The sequence below is a fragment of the Cololabis saira genome, chromosome 14, assembly GCF_033807715.1.
Source record: "Cololabis saira isolate AMF1-May2022 chromosome 14, fColSai1.1, whole genome shotgun sequence".
NCBI lineage: Eukaryota > Metazoa > Chordata > Actinopteri > Beloniformes > Belonidae > Cololabis > Cololabis saira.
Genome location: NC_084600.1, coordinates 24,384,350 through 24,407,087, shown reverse-complemented (window position 1 = coordinate 24,407,087; position 22,738 = coordinate 24,384,350). Strand labels below are relative to the sequence as shown.

Sequence of the window (22,738 nt, the reverse complement as noted above, 5' to 3'; positions counted from 1 at the left end):
TAAATAAGCACAATAAACCCGTCAAGGGGCGACAAATCACTCGAGAGCTGCATCCATCCAGCCACCTATCTGCAATTTAGGGAGCGTGAGTCTTGCTGAAACTTCCTACTTTGATGCGCATATGAGCGCCGGTGTTGCGCCAAAAAAGTGATTGCCTGTCAGATTTTCAGATTATGAAGCTCAAGAATGAGATCAAGTCATATTTAGGCAGAAACAACCTTTCATTAACTGTATTTGGCCTTCAATCAAGTTTTGGCAGGTGAAAATGCCTATTTTGTGTTGTAATGGTCTTTTAAAAGAGTTAAAACCAATCCTGTGAGCTCTAGTGTTTATTATGAAGCTCAAGAATGAGATCAAATCATATTTAGGTAGAAACAACCTTTTATTAATTGTATTTGGCCTTCAATCAATTTTTGGCAGGTAAAAAGACTCATTTTCAGGGGAGAAATCAGATTCTGGCAGGCAATCACTTTTTGGCACAACACCGGTGTTCTACCAATCCTCGCTACCTGCCGAGAAATGCTACTTTGTGGTTCTGCGCACGCGCACAGTCGATTTTCAAAGTTTGATTGCAGCGCCCATCATTTCTTGCACGCAAATTGATAATATGGAATGTTGAGTATTTGATCCTTCAAAATACACTACCCATGACATGAATTGCATTACACTTTGTGAACATTATAGCTACGATAAAGAGGAAAAAACACAATTGTATCGCTTTATTTGATATTCATTCAGCCATTGGCCTTTATTTAACAGGTCATTAATAACACATTCTTATTTACAATGACAGCCTGGGAAGAGACAAGGACCACTTGGGGGGAAAGGAAGTGGGCTAGGGAGTAAAACACAGTAAAATTTTAGCTCTACAAAGGTAAAAAACCATTAGGTAGCATGTTTTGGCAAAGCAGCAGAAATTGGCAGAACACCGGAGCTGACGTGTGTCTGCGCGCTGCGAGCCGCGGACGCTGGACACGATTCTCCCTGTTTTTTTTTTTTTTTTTCCTCCACAGTGGAGGAGCTGTGACGCCTTTGGATCACTAATGCAAATGAGCCTGACTACCCCCCCCCCCCTTCCCTTTCCCTTTCCCTTCTCCTCCTCTTCTTCACCCACGTTCAAACATGCGCACCGCACACACGTCCACACCTCCTGCGCCTCAAGCCTGAATCATGGTTCTGCGTTAAATCGACGCAGAACCTACGCCGTAGAGTACGGCGTTTGTGTGTGTGTGTGTGTGTGTGTGTGTGTGTGTGTGTGTGTGTGTGTGTGTGTGTGTGTGTGTGTGTGTGTGTGTGTGTGTGTGTGTGTGTGTGAGTGAGAGAGCGAGAGAGAGAGATCTTATATAACAGCAGCTCTGGGAGAAGCTGGAGAGCCAGCAGACCTCGCTCGGACGACAAAGCGGGGGACGGCAGAGCCAGCAGGGCCGTAAACTCAGCAGCGATCGGCCGACGCGGATGTCGCATCTACTGTAAATGGTGGAGGAGGCGCAGCCGCAGCTTTTTAAGATGGAAGACCTCGGCTCCAGCAAATAGGTGATGCATGTTTACTCTTGATGGTCCTATACATTTGTCTCGCTCTGTGCCGTCCATCACTAAGGGGAACCCAGACACGCTTCCTAATTCAGGGAACCAGATTTTTGCGTTATTTTGTCGGTGCTGCCTGTTTTGTTAGTTTAATTCTTGGGAGTTGAATAAAACTTGGGCAATCCGGACTGGACCGGAGATTGTGCAAACTGTTGCTCCTGTCCTCGGGAGCACCACCGCACCCTAGTTATTGTTTTTTTAATTTATTTTTTTGGTGTGCAGTGTGTCTTAGAGAAGAGGAAAAGTAAAGCTGAAGGGCATGACGGGGTGACGGCCACCAAGTCTGCGATGCGCTGATAGAGAACCATCGGATGTTCACTTCACTGCGCCTCTCTTCAAAGTGTCAGGTTTCATAAAGCACTGCGAACACTTGTGTGCTTTGCATCCCAATTATCTGAGACCCCCAGCGTCCCATCTTTGCATGTTTTCATCACTTATTCATTTGTCCCCGGATGAAGCCAGAGTTGTTATGCGTGGTGCTATCTTAATCCCCATTTCATAAGCGCCCATAATGCCCTTTTAGACAGCTTTTATCAGCTGGCGTTTTTCCACCGTGATAACTTAGATTGTGAGTCAGATGTGTCTGTTCTTAAAACGCATCAAACCTGCCAGTGCAGGACCTGTAAGCGAAATCTTTTATACTGCAAAAAGACAGATTTTGTTTGGTGGGATTTCATTATTTTCAAGACCTGACCAACACAAAGAGAAAACAGAAAATGGAGAACTTCAAAACACAACTTCAGGCGTATTTATTTATTCTGCACACATATAGGGAATTAGACCAGTGAAACAGCAGGCCCTTGTAAACGGCATGCAGTAGGATGCTGCAAGACAGAAACACAAGCCCATATGTCACAACCTGAACCGTGTCTAATCCACCAGTTAAATACTTACTTTCACTTAGATAGTGTTGACACAGTGATGTATTGTGCTTTTAATCCATCTGTTTTTCTTTTGTAATATTTTCCATACAGCTTTGCCTCAAGGACCTTTCCGGAGCCACAGATCACAGCCTTGGATATTAAACCGCCCCTTCTCCAGGACACATCCATTGCTACGCTGCTGTTAGCTACAATGAACCCATATGCACCCCACAGCTGGATGCTGTAGGTCTTTACAAAATGTTGAAGTTGTACTAGGTTACAGATCTCGTCATGCCTAATTTGTAAAATGCCCTTTCGGCAAGGCGAGAGACAGTAAACGGTGGAGATATGGTGGCTCCCCTCCACAAGCTGCACTGCCTCTTGAAGAGAGCTCAGATGCTGCTGCTCTGCCTGGGCATTGCCTATCTGATGGCGGGCAGTATTTTGCTTCTGCAGCGGTCCAGCATCAGGGTGGCTCAGCCAAACCCTGCCAGCCTGCCACCTTTGCTGTCTCTTGCAGCACCACCAACCACCTTAAGGACAGCAGGATTGGGCATGAGAGCACGTTCCAGATGGGCCACCGTTCAGGATGTGTCTGGAGGGGAAGCCAGTGCAGGGCGATACTGGCCCGATTCCCGAAGCCTGGGAGTCCGACACTTACATCGCAGCAGGTTCCACACTGTGCTGCCAGAGAGTCGAGAGCAGAGAGTTTCTCTTCACAGGAATGGCAAACACAAAGGTAAATAACCATGCCGATATCACAGATGTGCTTGGAGATAAATTAAGATTTGTTTCCACATACATTTGACAATGTTCTGTCTTTAGCTTTGGAGTCTGTTTCAGAAAGGGGGTTCAACAAACTGTGAGTTAAGATTCTAACTCAGAGTCCACAAACCCTGAGATGAGAAATTCAGTTTCAGTTTTTTTCTTCAAGTCAGGCGACAGAGTCTGAGGCGCGTGCACCGTAACCATAGAGATTAAATCATCAGTGGCGCCCCTTACCATGATTCACTTTCACAATGTCAGCTAAATGTAAGAAATCCTCTTCTTCGTTAAAATTAGAGCATTTACTGAAGCCATATAGTGTATTTGAGAACATATATATGGAAAAGTAACATGGCTGCAGCTATGAAGGAAAGAGGATCGGTGTGGGAGAACCAGAGAAAATGGATTCAATGATTATTGTAACGTTGAATGAGTGACAAGTGGAGGAATTTAGCTGTTTTATACCCAAGATTCACTATTCATGTAGGTGGAAAACTGGTGATAAAAAAAACAACCAAAACATTAGAAGCAGTAGAAGATTATGTATAAAAACATTATTCAGCTCTGTTGCCTTTCTAATATATTCAGCATAACTGCCCAAATAAAATAAAAAGCTCAACGAGCACAAAGTATTTGTCACAAAATATAAATCACTGGGGTTAGAGATACCATCTATCACCCCCAGAAAAGCAAAACAGTAATTTTAACACAAACAGTGATGCTTGTGAGTATTTATACTTCTCAAAATACTTTCCCGATGCAAATGCAGCTTCAGTCTAACCAGTGCAGGCTCTTCATCGATAGAAGTACGTCATTGATCAAACGTCTCTAAAATGTTCGGATACAACCAGTTGGCAAACGAAATTAGACTTATTTGAGTTTTATGAAAAGGAGGATAGAAAGAGGAGCTCAGTGTTTGTGTAACAAAACCTACTCTCAAACAGGTTATTTGCTCTAAGTTTCCATGGTAACAGACTCCAAGTATAAGTTATCTTGGTTTGTGAAACAGGCATTGGGCTAATTCTATTTCTGAAACTCGATTTGCCCATTTCAGGTTCCGCATACCCAGCCAGGTTTCTGAACCCGGCTCCTGGTCTCTGAGTCAGACCTGCTTGAGTCACTGCTGCCTTCCTCGCAGCTACTTAGCTAACAGGTTAAAGAACGGTTGCGGTGAACATGACCAGTGGCCACTGCTTGCCCTATTTACATTCATCAGTGTGCCAGTGAAATGTCAATGCCATGGGTGGGAAAGTAAACAGACTCACCAGCATAATGTGTTACTGTGTGAACCTGATTTGTGTAAATTATGATGATTTTTGTCAGTTATAAACATAAAAAACAAGCGTTATATAATCTATTGTAGCTGAAATAAGCAATCATTCATTCAATCGATGGGAATGAAAATTGAAAAATGTCTCATCAGTAAAAAGAATCAAGTGCAGTAAATTCTGTTGAGATTATAAAAATGTAATTCGACTTATTCACTCAGTTCCTTAACTTGAGCACTTTATAAGGTCAGAAACCTCTCACGTATCTTTCAAATCAGACCCGTGGTTTTGGACATCTCTAAAAAAGCTAATGTATTTTAGCACGTATTTTTCCTCTTAAGCCTTTAGACGAAAGGAGTGATGACCAGGTGTATGTGAAAATAGTTACACGCCAGGTAAAATAATCATGGTTAAGATGTTCGAAAAACGAGTGTGACGGCTTTTCTGTTGAATGATATATGAACACACACATACAGTACACGTTTATTTTGTGTTCTGTGGTTAATTCTTGTGCTTAAATAGCCAGGAGCTAAGGAAATATACACTCTGCTTTGCACTCACAGTCCGTGGAAAAGGCTCACACCAGGATTCATTCTACATTTATGAACAGACAATCATGACCTTAGAACGGTTAGAAGAGCTTCATTATACATTTATATGACATTTTGCTTATGGGAACATAAGATCTTGTAGACGTGGCAAAGACTCCTCAAAATGCTTCAAAGTGCAGGAGGAAAAGCCAGACGGAGCCAAAGAAGCTTGTATGAAATAAATCAGTAACTATGTGGATGAAAATTATATAATTTCTCACTTGCAATTTGTTAAGTAACTGTTGTGATTACTTGAGTGCTTTGATCCATTGAGATGTTTTTCTATTGTTTAACAGTGCTTGTCAATGCTGTTACTATTTTTTTTTTTTTTTCAAAGCGATAAATACAGTGGAATTACCCCTGCTGGAACATTTCTTCTTTGGACTCATTCCTAAAAATCATCCAACAAAAGCTCATAATCCTGTTTTCTTTTCTTTTTTTTTTCTTCCTTTTCGTTTAAACAGAAACGACATGACCGCTCAGACACTAAGTTGTGTAATGGTGATGAAAAATCCTGGAGGCAGGAAGGAGAACAGTTTCAGCAAAGCCTCTCTCTGAAAGTATTACTTGGGACGGGAGATGAAATTATTCAGGTCTTTCACGCCACGTGCCCTGAAACAGGAACATGTTGAACGTTTCATCCACAAGAGCCGGCTGGAACCACCTGCAGTATGCAAACGGCACATATTACCTCCGTTCTAGTTTATTTCATTTTGTTCATTCTTATGCATGTCGGAGAATGGCTTTAGCTCAGCTTAGCGTAAAAAGAAAGAAGCTGGTGGAAAAAGTGTGGCTCTTTTCAAAGGTAATCGAGGAATATCTTTTATAACAGCATATTCCAGGAAATCACTCATTCCCGCTCATTCCTCACAAAAAAAAAATCACTTTTTTTGTAAGGAATAAACAAACATCTTTCAATATGTGAACTGGTGAACTCACAAGGTATTGATAAGTGCACAACTCAGAACCCCTTAACGTCCTCTAATGTTGAATCAAAAAAGACGTGAGTCTGACAATAAACGTTGATCTGGTGTTTATATTGTTGGTCCAAATCGGTTCAAAATATCAGGCACTAAAAATGATCAAATTAGAAGATTACATTTCAAAATGAATCACTATTGAAAAGAACTTAGTGTTACAAATAATGTGTGGCGTTGTGTCTAAAATGCTTAAAGAGGCACTTACTTACATAGTACTCACAACGACTTACGTAGAAATGATAAGATGCTAAATCAAGACTATTATAAGGCATTCAGCCAAGCGTTGCTGTCGTTTAAGTGCCCTCATCCGTCCAACACAATCTCATTAGCTAAATCTCACAGATGAAGGGCCTAAACAAGAGTCCAAACAGTGAGATGCTACGGACGACTTTATGAGGTTTGGATCCGAAAATTAAAGATTGTTGGTCCCTGTTTGTTTTAACTAAAGAAACTTTGTCTTATATAGAAATATTTGGGTTTAATTTATCGAGAGCTGTTGTGAAAATATTTTCTAAACAGGACATGAACTATAAATGTAGAAATAAATATGTAGACCAGAGAGGATTAGATTAGCCATTCAGCTCTATGGTCATGCTTGACTTGTGTATTCGGTGTGTGTCACTGGGAATGCAAGTTTAGTGAATGCATCTTGCACAGGTTTGCAAGATCCTGCCAAAAAACTGTCGAGTGAAAGAAATATAGTAAATACGCCAAATAAAGACCTCTTAAAATGCCCATGTGGTATGTTCAAGACAAAGGTAAACAATGAAAAGCAGCACATCGGTGTGATGGATGACTCAGTGGCGGGATAGCACTTCTGTTGAAGTAAAACCTACCGTTGGTATTTTTGCACCATTACTACATTACTGCCACGTGCTGACATGTCAGTCAGACTCCCCTTCTCTAATTTGGTCATGGCCCCATCACTATTCTGGGGCCAGTCTCAAAGAGAACGTGGAGCTGTAATGACGTTTCACGGCTCAGTGGAGGAGTCGGTAAAAGCATTTCTTCTGGTTTCAGATGTGCAGAGGTTCAGGCTCCCCACCTATTCAAACATTTCAGATCAAGATGGGATATGCACACTGTGTCTGTGGTGAAATTGTCATGCCTTGCAGGGAAGGCTTACGAATTCCCTAGATTATATATCACATATGATGCACATCTGGAGGTGTACAGCAGTGTAACATTTTCTGCCAAAGGTATCAAATGGTACTATGATACCAGGTGTTTTTTGATCAGGATTGTGATGCACAGGTAGGGATTTAGATTATTTGGCTGTACGACGTCAGTAAGAGTTACTGTTGTTTAGGGGTGGGCAAAAATATCGATATGGCAATATATCGCAATACTTTTCCAGCCGATTTAATATCGATATTCAAAATTTGAATATCGATTTTTTTAAATTTCTTTTTAAATTTTTTATTTTTTTTTATTTATTTTTTTTTAAATATTTTTTATCCCCGATCTTTTTCCCATTATATCACCCAGTGCTCCTACCTACGTGACAGTCCTGGGCATTGCCACTCTCAACCCTGGGAGGGCCCTGCACTGAGCTCAGGTTTTATTTCACGTTTTATTTCATTTTATAATTTATTTTTTATATAACACAATTGCCTGTCCTTAAAAAATAAAAAATAATGGACAGAGGTTTATTTATTTATGGATTTATATCTATACTGACTGATCACTGTGCCTGTCCTTGGTTTTAGTACCCATCTTTCTTGTGTTTATTATCATTTGCCACATAATTAAAGCAACCTCATACTAAATTTAATGTTAATTTCATATGATGTAAATAATATGAAAAACATATACAAATATGTTGTAACTTTAGCTTGTATAGTTATAATGAAACATTGTTTGTCCCATGAATTGTCACTATAATCTGATGAACGTGCAACTCGGATTTTAAGATCCATCACTATCATCTGATGTACATATATACAACTTGGATTTTAAGATGTGTAATGCATTTTAAAATTTTTCGGTGAACTATGTAGAATATAATAATCGGGATACCGCATAATCGGGATATCGCAATGTGTATCGTATCGTGGCTCAAGTATCGTGATGCGTATCGTATCGTGAGGTCCTTCCCAATACCCACCCCTACTGTTGTTAGTAGCCACTTGTGTTCCAGCATCACAAGTCTTGTTGATTTCTATTTTGGGTCATTGTGTGTGCCTTCCTTGTGAGCTGTTAATGACTAAGCTCTGACCTGTGAGGTATTGTAAACCCAGCCAGGAACACGCTGAACCCCCTGCCTCCCACTTTAATGGACATTCACAGTCGCTACATTTGCTCGTGGCCCGTGTCCTCATACTTGGCTGTCCTGTCATCAGTCCGTCTAGTCCTGCAGGGCAGAGTCAGCTCAGGCACATCCATCTGTCTTAGCCACACAGCGCCGGGCCTAAGTGTAGCCGTTTCTATCATGTCTGGGTTTCTGGCTGCTTCCCTCCATTAACCCTCTGCTGCAGCTGCCAGGGGCCTCTCCTTGACTTTGATTAAAGCAATGACCTGCCCCACTGGGTGGCAGAGGAGGGGGGGCGGGTAGGACCAGCTCACCTTGGGTGATACCTTTTGAGATACCACTTTCTGCAGATTTTGGCAGCTCCCGCCTCTTAGTGCTTTCAGGCAGCAACGGCTGGGTTATCCGGCATTTGTCTCCCGAGGCACAGACGGCTGGTGACTCAGCCTCGCCCCATCAGAACGGGCTGGATGGGCTTCACAGGACATCGGAGACTGATTGAATCACAAATTAGATATGGTGATGGTTGTCTGCCAGAGATTTCATGGTCCATTGCTTCCTTCCATCTTGTCTGTACACCTTGCTCCTCAGCTCCAGCTCCAAGTGTCTCCTCCAACATGTTTTAAATCCTTTCTTTCAGCAGTTGGAATCAGTCTAGTTTATGTTTGTCTAAATTAGGAACTGAGGAAAATCAACACAAACTAATTATCTGCATGTAGTCCATGCACCACAAAGCATGTCTATTCCTTTCATGTATACCGTTTCTATAAAAGTTAAAGTATTTAGCATATAATCTAAAAATAAACCAGTCAGGCCCAGGGGAAAGATGTAAAGTACATCTACAGACAAAAGAAATGCATATGCTACTCTCCACACAGTCGCTGGTACTTCTAAAGAAGACTTTTATGTGTCTGCTGAGGGGGTTTGATGTACCAACGTGGCAAAGACAAGGGTAGCATCAAAGACTAAATTTGGAAGACATTCTTATATGGTCCCTTTATCTTGTCGGCGCATCATGACAGTCTGTCAGAGCCCATTATGTATTACTTTGTTCTGCATGGGTTGTTTCCTCTACTGCTGAAAGTACACTGGCACAAAATAATGCAGCTTTAAGAATAAATGGAGTAAACGGGGAATAAATGAGACCTCTTCAGTTATAAATTAGATAGATGATACAGCTCACAAAGCCTTCTGCATTGTATACTTATGTTGCTAGGCAATGATGCAAAAACCGCTTCATCAGTGCTGCTCCTGAGAATGTGTCATTGTCAAACTGAGGACTTTACATATGTGTGTGTGTGTGTGTGTATGTGTGTGTGTGTGTGTGTGTGTGTGTGTGTGTGTGTGTGTGTGTGTGTGTGTGTGTGTGTGTGTGTGTGTGCGTGCCTGCGTGCGTGCGTGCGTGCGTGCGTGTGTGGGTGTGTGTGTACGCGCCTTCAAAACAAGCCTCAAAGCCGCTGGTTGATGGGTATTTTGGTGCATTCGTCAGTTTTATGTTTATTGAATACATCTACATTTATTTGGGATAATTCATGTAAAAGCTGGAGAAGATTATTATTTTGTGCAAAACTGATACAATACATGTCATATAATATGAATCCTTTCTTCAGTGTTCATTTGCCTCTGAGTCAAAACTGGCACTTTGAAATGGCTTTATTTTGTCCAGAACACCAAGTATACGTTTTTGCTTTTTTAATTTGCAATACAACAATAGGAAGAAAAGAAACGAATTCTTACATGTGACATGCTGGAAACAAAGAACTGGTTGGTTCACTGGGATCCCTTTGATGGGTGAGGTATTCCCTGACAGCCGTGACAGAGAACATTTCAGCCTCAGCAACTTTTAATCACACCTTCTTTCTTTCTTTGGGGACGCATGCAGGAACCTACATCGGATGCTTCCTGCACAACGTCAGCGATCGGGCCCTGGGAGGAACGTTGCTCTATGACACGCGCAAAATGACCAGTTCTCTGTGTCAGGACACCTGCTCAGAAAGGTAATGGCTTCACAGAAGGCCCCACTGTGTGAAGAAATGCTTTGGATCTCAGTCTCCCCCATGAATGACGCCTGTGTTTGGAGTTCGGGAAAAGCCAGGTGGCGGCCGGGGTGACAGGGAAAGATGAGGGGGGTTCTGAGAGGGGAGATTGAAAAAGCCGGCCAGGACAGATCAGATCAGTTGCACTGGGAGGAAGGAGAGAGAGAGAGAGAGAGAGACAGAGAGAGACAGAGAGAGACAGAGAGAGAAAGGGAAAGCTTAATGAGTTGACTACAGCAGTTAGTGAATAAATTAGCAGTTAAATGTGCTTTTTCTGTCGACATGCTTTTAAATGCAACAGTAGGGTCAGTGTGAGCTGAATTAGTAACACTGGCATGACTTTCTAACAAGCCGGCAAGAAAACATGAAGAGACAGATGGAATCTTTAAGAGACAACTCAAGGAATCTCCCGCTTGAATAATTCCTTTTTATATCTTAGCCAGGCAGCAGCGTAGCACCGAACACAGCGGCGGAGGCCTCAAGCCCGCTAAGCGCACACACAGCCCCATCCTCCACCCGTCACCCTCACGGAAAGCAGGTTCGCTCGTTACCTGAGCTGGCCAATTACTGCGATGAGCAGGAGTAAAAAAGTCAAGGCAATTTATGAGGAAGCTTCAAATGACGCACATGAAAAAGGTCAGTGTTGATGAGGTCTGTCTTTCTCAAGGAGGCAGGATAAAAAGAGAGGGGGATGAGTCACAACAGCCTGGATGTGAAATGTATAGATCACAGGGTGACTGCAGTTATGCCAGGAGAGGGCTTTACTGGGTCACAAGAGAGCAGCTTCTGAACTGGGGTGACAGTCATCACCGCGGATGTGATAGATTTTCTGCTGGGAAGTCAGATAATTTCCCTCTGACAACATTTGTGCGATAGGATTCTCTTTTCCTAAGGTAATAAGACCGAAGCCGTGGGTTGCCCTTGACTACTACAATAATAGTTTGGATCTGTGTGTGCATGTGTGTGTTTGTATGCGTGTGAGGTTAGTGGGTACCAGTTTGCAGGTCTGGAGTATGGAGCCGAGTGTCACTGCGGGAACCGGATCCGGAGTCCGCAGGCCCCGGAGGAGGACTGTAACCTGGTCTGCAGGAGTGAGAGGGGCGCTCCCTGTGGTGGCGTGGGCCGCCTCTCCATTTACAAGGTAGAACAGCAGCCACCAGGTCACCGGAAATGTGAGTCAGACTTCAGTTATTTCAGGGGGTAGATTTTTATTTCTGTTTTTAAATGTTTGATTGATATCATTCTCCTTCTGCTCGTAGGCGTGTGTAGCTGAGCTGTCTTTGGTGATGAAAATTGTAGTCTTAATCATTGCATTGTGGTGTTCACGCTAATGACTGAGCATTTCTGTTAGAAATATCATGCAACAGATTCTAGTCACTGATCCGGGCTACTAGTTTGTCCTTTCGTGTCCTGTCAGCTCGTGTAACACGAAGTGGCCCTCTGGTGCATGTCAGCAGCACAAGCCAGACTGAGTGTGTGATTAGGTGGCTGAGATGAAATCATCACATCAGCTCCCTTTCAAACACAAACGATGCCACGATTCCATAGATTTCTTTTATTAACAATGAAGACATTGTTTTGGAGGATGTAAAATCCATTTTGCAACCTAAAACAATTGATTTTATGGAGGCTATACTCCCCCAGTGGGATTAAATCTGGTTTCCAGCCAGTTTAACTGTGAATCAGCTAAATTGTGTTCACCTTTGGGCCAACGGCGCTGAGAATATTGCAGCTTGTTAGACTCATCAAGGGTTTTTCTTGGTGTTCGGTCTGATTTGGTTAAAATGTGTCTCTCCTCAGCTTGTGTGTGCATTTGTAGTCCTGTGTTTCTTCCTCCCCTTGCAGGTCTGTTGTGGCACCCTGGAGTACGTCCCCCTGTTTGTTTACCTGCTCAGCCCACCTGTGCTTATAGACTCTTTGATTTTTTTATCGATATCCTGCTGTTTCCAGCGTTATTGCTCCATAAAAGATGTTGTTGTAGCTCCTGCCTCCCTGGCATCTGCCTCCATTATACCGTTCTTGATAATGTGGTCCCACTAGTGAGGCTGAAATGTAACATTTGCAGATAAACAAAGAAAAATAAATAAATTAGGAAAATGGTAATACATTAGCATAAATTATCCTATGTGGAATGCTTCTTAGCCAAATAAAAGCATTTAACTCTACTGTCTATTAGACATCACAGACCCTGCTAGGGACTAAGATGTGTCAGCATTTCTTTCTTTGACGTGTGGGTGACAAGTCTCTCCGTCACTGCTCGGGAAGTCGTTGGTATTTGTGTGATGTTCACCTGGAGAAGTCACGTGCCAGAAAGCGCTCTGCACCGCCGGGGCAGCTGTCAGCAGCAGTACAATAATCCAGCTAACAAATGCATATTGAACATATCAAGCTCTCGTCATCAAAATGCAATTTTTGAAAATGTAGTCATTGTAAATGCTGCCTGTATGTTAATGTGATGAAATGCATTTAAAATTCACATCGATGCATCGAATCCAACTAGAGATGGCAGCTTAGAGAATCACTGCAGCAGAACACTAAATGTGAATTAACCCAAGATGGAGGATGGTCCCAAACACGGTTTCCTCAAGTGTGCTGCAGAGCCCATCTGCCTGAACAGACCTCCAGCTGACAGCCACAGATGAAATATTAAAACAGGTTGTTTTGGTTTTCACAAGTGATGCTAATAATGATCAAATCCCAATCTAGTTTATTTTTTCTCAGTTTTTCTAATCAAGTTTTTATATGGGTTTACTAAAGGCTGAGTTTTCCTGTTTTATTTTGCCTTTTAAGCAAAAACACTTTGCAACACTGATGTTTTGCACTTATAAAAATGTTTTTTAGCTCTGTAAACGCTCTAAGTGCACTTACTTCCTGATGTTGGCAAAGATGCAACTGTTATATGAGGAGTTCATAATCATAAGCAATATTAATATTCATGACTGGATGCTTCATTGTCGCTGGAGATTAGCAGCAGAGTTTTGAATGCATTCTATATACAAACATGGGGAAATAATTACTGCAGACGTACTTTGGATTTCCATGTTTCTGAAATCTGCCCTTTATTTGTGTCTTTCATTTACTTGTGGGTAACTGTTTCTTCACATCCTCATGTTTTTTTCTTTTTTCAGTCAGGAACATTCACTTCAGCGGTTGCTTCAAGCTGATGAAGAACATCACTGGCACCTTCCCCGTTAACTCGCTGCAGCTGAACCTAACCACACATTCCTGCATCGAGACCTGCACCGATAAGGTTTGAATTAGAGCTCAAAAAGATGACAGGCCTGATGATCAATTTACTGCCGACATCTGCTGCTCGTCCCTCAGACGGAGTCGACCAGCTCACTGAACTGTTGCCATTCGTGCGCGATCACTCGGATTTTTGCTGAATATTTAAGCTTTAATGCATCTCCAATGAGAAGAAGATTCTTTGAATCCTGAGCTACGATGTTACTGGCTGTAGCTCCTTCAAAAGAAAGAAAAAAGAAACAGAAAAAAAAACACTGGTGGAGGCAGCAGATCATCTGATGCTGACTGCAATGTAATTAATTCTCATCGTGCACCATGTGTGAATAACCATCCTCGTGCTTTGACACAGAATGTTTTGACCTTCTGTAGCTGGAAAAATGAGAGAAAATAAGGGACAAAAATAAAACACGTAGCGGTGATGTGATTGTGCTCTTTTGAACCGAGCAGAACCATGTCACCCACAGCTGGAACAGAGCTCTGGAGAGGAAAACATGGACAACACTTGTGTTTGTTTGGTTTTCAGGAGCTCCCCCTGGCTGTGTTCAAGAAGCCCCACTGTTTATGTACATGGACGTCGTTTCTTTTCAGTCTCAACCAGCAATTGGACAACCAGGAATGCACAGAGAGCCCCGCTCTGAACTACACCTCCACGCCCACGGTCCCAGCAGAGCACGATTATTACCAGGTGTATCACACTCCTGTGCTTGGTGAGATGTTGTTATGCACCTGCAGCCGTTTGTCAGTTGTCTGCATGCAACGTGATTTCTTGTTTTTTTTTGAAGAAGATAGAGGAGCGTATGAATGACCTGATTTACTTCCATCTTTTACTGCTATCTCAGTCATTTTTCCAGGTCACATACTGGAGTTAAAACTTCAGCCTTGCTTTCATCCTATAAAATGTCCTGTAAGAGCAGCCTGAGATAAAAGTAGTCTGCGCTCGACAGCTGTCACTGATTGTTTTGTTGTGTTCTCGAAGGAACTCCATTTAGTGAGCGCTGAAGAGAAAATTACACTTGAAAGCAGTCCTCATCCCAAATTTCCTGAAATCTCAGCTCTGATCTATTTCATTGCTGTTGCAATCATGCTGCAATTTGTGCCACGTAAGCCTTTTTATGTCAAGCTTTTTTTTTCTTTTTGGCGCTTCCTGATAGATTCTCATCTGGTGTGACAAGAATAAAACCAAAAAAAGAATTAAAAAATGCTTTATTTTAGACTCCAGGTGCAGAGAGAGGATGTTTCTGCCTCAGAGATCCACATCCCTGGTGGCTCTTTCCAGTTTTCCTGGTGCTGGCAACACCTGGGTTCGACACCTGATTGAGCTCATGACCGGCTACTACACTGGCAGCTTCTATTTCGATGGGACTTTATACAACAGAGGTAGGGAGGCTCCGCTTTTAAAAATGAGCATCGGAGCAGGTGCTCGGTGAAATCTTTCATCGCAGCTGACTGTTATCTCTTAACTTATTCATTGGTACCAGGTTTCAAAGGGGAGAAGGACTATTGGAAGAGCGGGCGCAACATCTGTGTGAAAACCCACGAGAGTGGTCAGAAGGAGATTCAGATGTTCGATTCAGCCATCCTGCTGATTCGGGACCCTTATCGATCCTTAACGGCCGAATTCAACCGTAAGTGCGGCGGACATTTGGGACACGCCACAGATGCACAGTGGAACAGTAAAGGTGAGACTCTCTCTGTGAGTGGGGTGTGTGAGTCGGCTCTGCTGCAGGATGCGTACACCTGTCTGCAGTGATGCATGAAGCACTTACATTCTGCTCTTTACAGGACACGCATCTACATATTTACACTGAAGCCAGTGTTTTCTTGTTCTCTCAGAGAGGGTTTCTGTTAAATAAATGAAGAAGAGAAATATCCAGTATAACTTGTGAAATAAAAGTCCCCCTTTAGGCATCGCTGCAACTGCTTTGCCTATCCAGAAAATCTGAGCAAGGGAACGCTGCACACATCTATTACACGAGATGAGTGCATGGCAGAGCAAATCAAAAGATGCCAGCAGCTTTCCGCACATGCTTTTTCCTGAGTTCCAGTTCTGGGCCATCATTAGAGCTAAGGAAAATGAGATATAATGTACTGGCCTTGTAAATTGTAAAGGTTGGTTAGTTAGTTAGAGTTGAAAGGACTCTTAATCCCTAATTTCCTGAACTCCCGACCCCATTTCATTGCTGTTGCAATCTTGCTGTAATTAGCTCCTCGTACTGTAAGCCTTTTATGTGTTACTCATTTTAATATTGACTCAAAAAAACGGCCCCAGGTAGTCAGGTCGCTTGAGATGTGATGAGTTCAAACAAGGACTCATCTGATTTTATCAATATTTATGTATTTATATATATATATATATATATATATATACAGTATATATATATATATATATATATATATATATATATATATATATATATATATATATATATATATACAGTATATATATATATATATATATATATATATATATTTCTGACATTACTTTCTGACATTCCTGACATAATCAGTCTTTTACACCAAGACTTTTTAGTTTTTAATAAAAATAAATAAATAAGTAAAACCACAACAAAACTGCTAATCAGTGTATGATAAAGTCAAGCAAAGAGATAAACCCACGGGGGTGTTTTTGCAAGGTCCTCAGTGTGCAGTAACGTTTGATACACAGAAAAGTCAGCGGGACATCAAGCCACGTCACCTCCTAAGAATGTGGCATGCTTGAAGAATTTGTGGATTTACTTGCACAAGCTTTGAGGTATCCATCCGTCTGCGACCCGGGACAATGTTAGGTGAAAGGAGAAATATTCAAGACTATTAAAAGTCGTTTTTGTGCAGCACTTCACTGAAGAAATCGTCTCAAGGAAAAGCATTGTCACAGTGACTGTACAGACTGAGGGCTGCTGTGGCACCGTGCTCATAAACCAATGACAGTGATGCTGCAGCCTACTGCACTACGCATCACGTTTTGCCAAGAAATGTAAAAAAAACAGAAAAAAAACAAAAACAAACCTCATAGACTTTTTTACAGGCTGAAAACAAAAAGGATACTGCTGAAATTAAGGCTATAATTGAAACAATTTTAGTTTTAACATTTTAAATAGTGTAAAGGTTAAACAATGAACAAGTTTTGTGCACCAAGTTCTTGCCAAGTCTGTGTGTACTGTTCACCTTTCATGTCTGCCACAAACACCTGCCGCACTGCAGCCAAAGTCTAACAAGTAAACATGACGAAATTAGCAGTAAATAACTGTCAACTGTGCCCTCTTTCACCTCCAGAGTGGCCGGCATTTGTGGCCAGCTACGCTCCCTGGTGGGCATCTCACGCTCTGAGCTGGCTGACGTTTGGACGGCGCCTGTTGGTGGTGCATTACGAAGAACTGCAGAGTGCTCTTCTTCCCCAGCTCCGTCTCATCACGGCCTTTCTAAACATCACTGTCAGTGAGGAGCGGCTGCTATGTGCGCAGAGCAACCAAGACGGGCATTTCAAACGCTCGGGGGCACAGCGACCTGCCGGCGACCCGTTCACTCCCGATATGAGACAGATGATTGACTCCTACATTCTTACCGTTCACCAGGCACTCCAGAGCAGGAACTTCAGTGGACTTCCACAGGAATACCTTCCCAGATGATGAACTGAAAAGGTCTTGCAGGTCGTCTTTTAAACGACTGGTCCACCAGAAGTCTCAGAGAGGGATGTCTGCACCAAATGCTCAGCAGGGAGCAGGTGGCTCAACCTGACTCTTCCTCAAGTCAGGCACACTGTGACTATGTGGAAAAATATTATAGGCCGCTAAAGCAAAATCATTGTGAAATCTAACAGTAAACCATAATGAAAGTGTCTTGACCCCTTCTGTTGAGAGCAAGAAATACTCAGAGGATTTTACGTGATTTGATAGCTGAGACCCAAGGTCCATGTCTGCACAAATGTGAGTGTGTAAATACAAGATAGACTTTCTGGCTCTTTATACTTTTAATTAACACCATATTGTTTGTTTGTCTATCATAATCCATGATCATGAAGATATCATGCAAGTTGGCACAGTTTCTTGACAGTGAAGGGCATAAACATCAGAACTGTCGCATTTGGCTCCACGGACTTCATTGGACAACATTTGGAATATGTTGATTTGCAATGAATCTGCTCGGAAGTGTGTATGGATTTCTATGAGAACTTATTTCATTAAATGAATTTAGTTTGATGTGAGTAAAGTTGTGTAGACTGACATGTGCTGGAATCTGTTTGGCTTTCGTGAAGCTGGGGGAAGGAGATTAGCATAATCTCTGCTGGTTGTGGAGGAGCGCTCTGCCTTCATCTACACTGGATTAACAGTGCCACCTGCTGGTTGAATCACAGTACTGCACAGTAACAGGTTTTAGCGCGAGGAACATGTCGATATATTAGATATTAAAATCCAAAATGAAGTGAATGTTCTTGACATTTGCATTCAAAATTTCTCCAAGAGGGAATTCCTTGGCAAATTGTCATTACAGTGTTCATGTCCTGTCTCAGGAGCCCAAAAATAAACAAATGATTAACTAAAAAAAACAATAAAAACAAGTATGTTTTATACATTGATCATCTCTTCACCTTCTGTAGATGTAAGCTGTGACTCCTTATTGTCTGCTCAAAAGTAGATTAGTTAACACAATTGTGTCAGACTACGTCATAGATGTGAATAGGAGCATAGCCTTCACAGCAAACAGATATCAGGGGATGCAAGACTTAGAAAATGCAAAATTCACGGTCACAACAGGTAGACATTTGGTGTTGGAGACAACATACTGTAGATCTGCGTACTCTCTTATAGTTTTAGAAGCACAAAGTCACCATCTCTGATCCTAATGAGTGTACCCCTGTCAGATTGATAATCGTTCTACAAGTCACAGTGTAGCACAAAAATCCCATCACTACAAAAACAACTTTGAAACTGTGTATCATAGACAAACTAAAACTGAGAAGTTCCTCTGTTCTAGGAGATGAATAAAAAAGTAAATAAATACATATACATTGGAGATCACACAATGTATCGTGAATTCTGCAGTTGAAAGGTTAAACGTACAGCGCCAAGTTCAGCTCCAATATTTAACCCATTTGAAGTATTTAAGACTTATTGCATATAAAATAAATAAACAAATAGCATTTATTTAGGATCTATCCCAAATTCAGTTAAATTAACATTCCCATTTGTTAGTAACCTTTATATGAGCAGGATAAGAGCGTTACAAAAACAGGAGGGGAGGAGAAGAAGATTACGACACAGGTGGGTCATCATATGAGCTGCTTAAAAGCTGGAGGGTATCAGATAATGTGATAAACCCACACTAAATAAAAACATCATTTTAAATTTCCTGTCAGCTCCATACAGTCCAGTATTTAGGTTTGGGTGTTTGGATTCACTTACATCCCCCTCCTGGTGTTGTATTTAAAGAACTAAATGTTAGGTTTTGAACAATCAAGCAGCTAGAAGCACAAGTTGTGCCGAAATCCTTGACTTAAGCTTTATTTTAATCTTATTTAATTTTTTTTTTCTATAAATGCCTGGGAAAGGAAGTAATAGTCACAGATGATCATTGAAAACAAATTGTGTTTGGTGGCGAACAGAATCAGCTGTTGAAGCTTAAAGTAGTTCACTGGCGGCGGATGAAAACTTGTCATCAAGGTGATCTTTTCCTTCTTTTCTTATTCTTTGTCAGAGTTTTACTCTGACACTAAGCTTAATTAGTGAAGAAACGACAGAAGGCCTCGCAGTCAGGTGTCTGTCACAAACACTGCGCCAACTGACAGCTAAGTTGTCTTAAATTGAGACATGTGGTGCCATCTGCTTCAGCAGCATGTCATATCAGAAGTGAGTTTTAGGATTGGGTTTTCTCCTGCGTGGCACATGCAAGTCTGGAAAGGCACGAAAAAAAAAGGAAATATTTAATAAATCACGAGAAAAAAGTTACACAAGAACATTAAAAAGACTGAGAGGAGAGATGTTGCCAGACTGCAGATGTTCTCTCGTTCCCTTCCATCACAGGGACCGGAGTTCAGCTTGATGCCTGAGTAGAAGAGACAGTGAGATGAACCCCTCCTGACAGCTGTTAAACATGCTCATCAAAACACCAAATGAGAGAAGGTCTTCTGGGATAATGATGTGACATCACTCCAGCAGAGTTCTGTAGACTTGTAGAATCAGCGCCACGGCAAAATGTAACTCCTCTGTGAGGCGCTGTAAGTCAAAACCTTCAGTGAGACACTCGTACTTTTTTATTTTAACTGCTTTATTTAAGGATGCTCAGATTTAACCTGTGGAATATGGTCCTAAGTATGGGCCGTGAGTATTGGAGTATTGGGGGGGTGGGAAGAACAAAAAACCTTGTAGATGAATAACGAAATGTTAAAGAAGTCTTTGTTAGACACAATATATTCCAACAAAAACTGTAGGAAGAGCTTGTTCAACTATGATTTTGATTAAATTCTCAAGTCCTTTTGAATTATTTATTTTTACTTTTCACTTTAATGTACATTTCTCATTTTCGTACTTTTTTCACTTACAAATTTGATTTGTTCAGATTCACAGAGGAATGTTCTCAACCTTTTCAGTCATGATGTCCAGCCCCCCACCCCCCCACCAAAAAAAGAACAAACAAAAAAAAAACGTAATAATAAATAATAAATACATCTGAATCGTGACATAAAATGTGTAACTGAAAGGTCAATCTCCAATGACCCTGACATGGATGGAAGTCCCTGTACCTGGAGAAAGCCCCACGGCAGCACGGGGGGAACATCCAGACCCCACACAGGGAGACGAAACAGGAACCTTCTTGCTGTGAGGCAGCAGTGACAACCACGACCACCACTGTGCTGCCTGATTGTGATATCATATTTGGATTAAAAGAAAACGTGACCAAGTTCATTAAACCTGCTATGTTTTGCAGCTACCATGGTAACTGTGTTCACCATTTGTGGAGCTTGTTGCGCCGAGTGTAGAGTAGAGGTAGTCATTAGTGACTGTGTAGCAGGTTGGATGCTACGGGGGTCACAGAGACAGCGGACACCGGGATCTTTGCAATTACTTTTATTTATAATTTCGGGCACAAACGGTTCAGAGGCCTCGTCAGCCGAGCTGCTCGCCTCTGGTCTGCTTCCGTCCTTCTCCCGTCTCCAGAGCCCACACCCTACTGAAATACACAGAGAATGATTAGATTCACCTGTGTACCGTCAGCTGTTCCAGCCGCGTCACCTGTGCGCCACTCCCCCGCACTCCCTCTCTCCCCTGCAGACCACGCCCCAATCCTGCACCCTGCCACATACCCCCATCGCCTGACTCAGGCCGGGGACCGTCCGGCCTAGCCAACTCCCCCCCCCCGGAGCGGGAGAGGAAGTCAGGGACCGCCATCTGAGCCCCCGGCCTGTGAACCACTCTGAAATTAAAGGGCTGTAAAGCCAAATACCAACGTGTGATCCGCCCATTGGTATCTTTCATGCGATGGAGCCACTGGAGGGGAGCATGATCCGACCAGAGGGTGAATGGGCGTCCCAGGAGGTAGTAGCGCAGGGACCCGACCGCCCACCGAATGGCGAGGCACTCCTTCTCCACCGTGCTATACCGCCCCTCCCTCTCCGACAGCTTGCGGCTGATGTATAGCACGGGGCGGTCCGTCCCCTCCACCTGCTGGGACAAAACGGCCCCCAGCCCTCTGTTCGAGGCATCAGTCTGCAGAACAAAAGGGAGAGAAAAGTCAGGAGTATAAAGGAGCGGCTCCCCGCAGAGGGCCTGTTTCACCCTCTCAAACACCTGCTGGCACTGCTCCGTCCACTGGACCGGATCTGAGGCACCCTTTCGGGTCAAGTCAGTCAGGGGGCTGGACAGATCGGCAAAGTCCGGAATGAACCGCCGGTAATACCCCGCCAGCCCCAAGAACTGCCTAACCTCCTTTTTGGTCTTGGGTCTTGGGCAGGCCGCAATCGCAGCTGTCTTGTCTACCTGGGGACGCACCTGCCCGCCTCCCAAGTGGTACCCCAGATACCGTACCTCCCTCCGTCCAACCACACACTTCTTTGGGTTGGCCGTGAGCCCCGCCTGTCTCAGTGAACCGAGCACCGCACCCACCTGCCGCACATGCTCCGCCCAGCTGTCACTATAGATGATGACGTCATCTAGATAGGCGGCAGCATACGCAGCATGCGGGCGCAGTACTCTGTCCATGAGACGCTGAAACGTGGCAGGGGCTCCGAACAAGCCGAACGGAAGTGTGCGAAATTGGTACAAACCGTACGGAGTGGAGAAAGCCGTGATCTCCTTAGACTCTGGAGACATGGGAATCTGCCAGTAGCCCTTGGTCAAATCCAGTGTCGTGAAAAAGCGAGCTGTGCCCAGCCGATCCAGGAGCTCGTCGACCCGAGGCATCGGGTACGCGTCAAAACGTGACACCTCATTCACCTTGCGATAGTCCACACAGAAGCGTATAGACCCATCTTTCTTCCGCACCAGAACGATGGGACTAGACCAGCCACTGTGGGACTCTTCTATTACCCCCATTGCCAGCATGGCGTCCAATTCGGCCTTCACCACTTTGCGTTTGTGTTCCGGCAGCCGGTAGGGACGTGAGCGCACCGTCACCCCCGGGCGTGTCACAATCTGGTGCTCTATGAGGTTTGTGCGTCCTGGTAAGGGAGAGAACACATCAGCAAACCGCTGTTGCAACGAGGCCAGGTCGGCCCTCTGGGACACGGAGAGCTGGTCCCCACAAGCGAGCGAGGCTGGATTCGCCGAGTTTGGCACCTCAGGCCCCAACTCATCTCTCTCTCTTACCTGCGTCACCAGAGCGACCGGCACCGCCTCCCTCCAGGCTTTAAGGAGGTTGACGTGATACATCTGTGTCGCTCCACCCCTGTCAGGACGCACCACCTCATAGTCCACGTCCCCCACTCGCCGTGTGACCACGAAGGGCCCTTGCCACTTGGCGAGTAATTTGGAGCTAGAAGTGGGCAGCAATACAAGTACTTTGTCTCCCGGAGTGAAATTTCTCAGCCTGGCTCCTCTGTTGTACAGCCGTTGTTGCCGCTCCTGGGCTGAGAGCAAATTCTCCCGTGATAGCCTCCCCAGTGTATGGAGTTTTGCTCTCAGCTCCAAGACGTGCTGAACCTCATTTTTACTGGGGCTTGGACCATC

General features: G+C 43.4%; 1 protein-coding gene across 1 annotated transcript; it reads left to right on the top strand.

The window, feature by feature from the left end:
• The first annotated feature begins 1,310 nt into the window (after positions 1 to 1,310).
• Positions 1,311 to 18,506, top strand: wscd1b (WSC domain containing 1b). Its single transcript, XM_061740229.1, has 9 exons — positions 1,311 to 1,533; positions 2,559 to 3,186; positions 10,181 to 10,295; positions 11,322 to 11,506; positions 13,463 to 13,584; positions 14,104 to 14,287; positions 14,793 to 14,957; positions 15,059 to 15,259; positions 16,854 to 18,506. Exons 2-9 carry the CDS (start codon positions 2,796 to 2,798, stop codon positions 17,204 to 17,206), a joined length of 1,716 nt encoding a protein of 571 aa, XP_061596213.1. The 5' UTR covers positions 1,311 to 1,533; positions 2,559 to 2,795; the 3' UTR covers positions 17,207 to 18,506.
• The last annotated feature ends 4,232 nt before the right edge of the window (positions 18,507 to 22,738 follow it).

Coding starts and splice junctions, on each gene's coding strand:
- wscd1b (XM_061740229.1), top strand. CDS start 2,796: ATGGTGGCTCCCCTCCACAAGCTGCACTGCCTCTTGAAGAGAGCTCAG. Junction 10,296..11,321: donor CAGGACACCTGCTCAGAAAG/GTAATGGCTTCA, acceptor GTGTGAGGTTAG/TGGGTACCAGTTTGCAGGTC. Junction 11,507..13,462: donor GCCACCAGGTCACCGGAAAT/GTGAGTCAGACT, acceptor TTCTTTTTTCAG/TCAGGAACATTCACTTCAGC.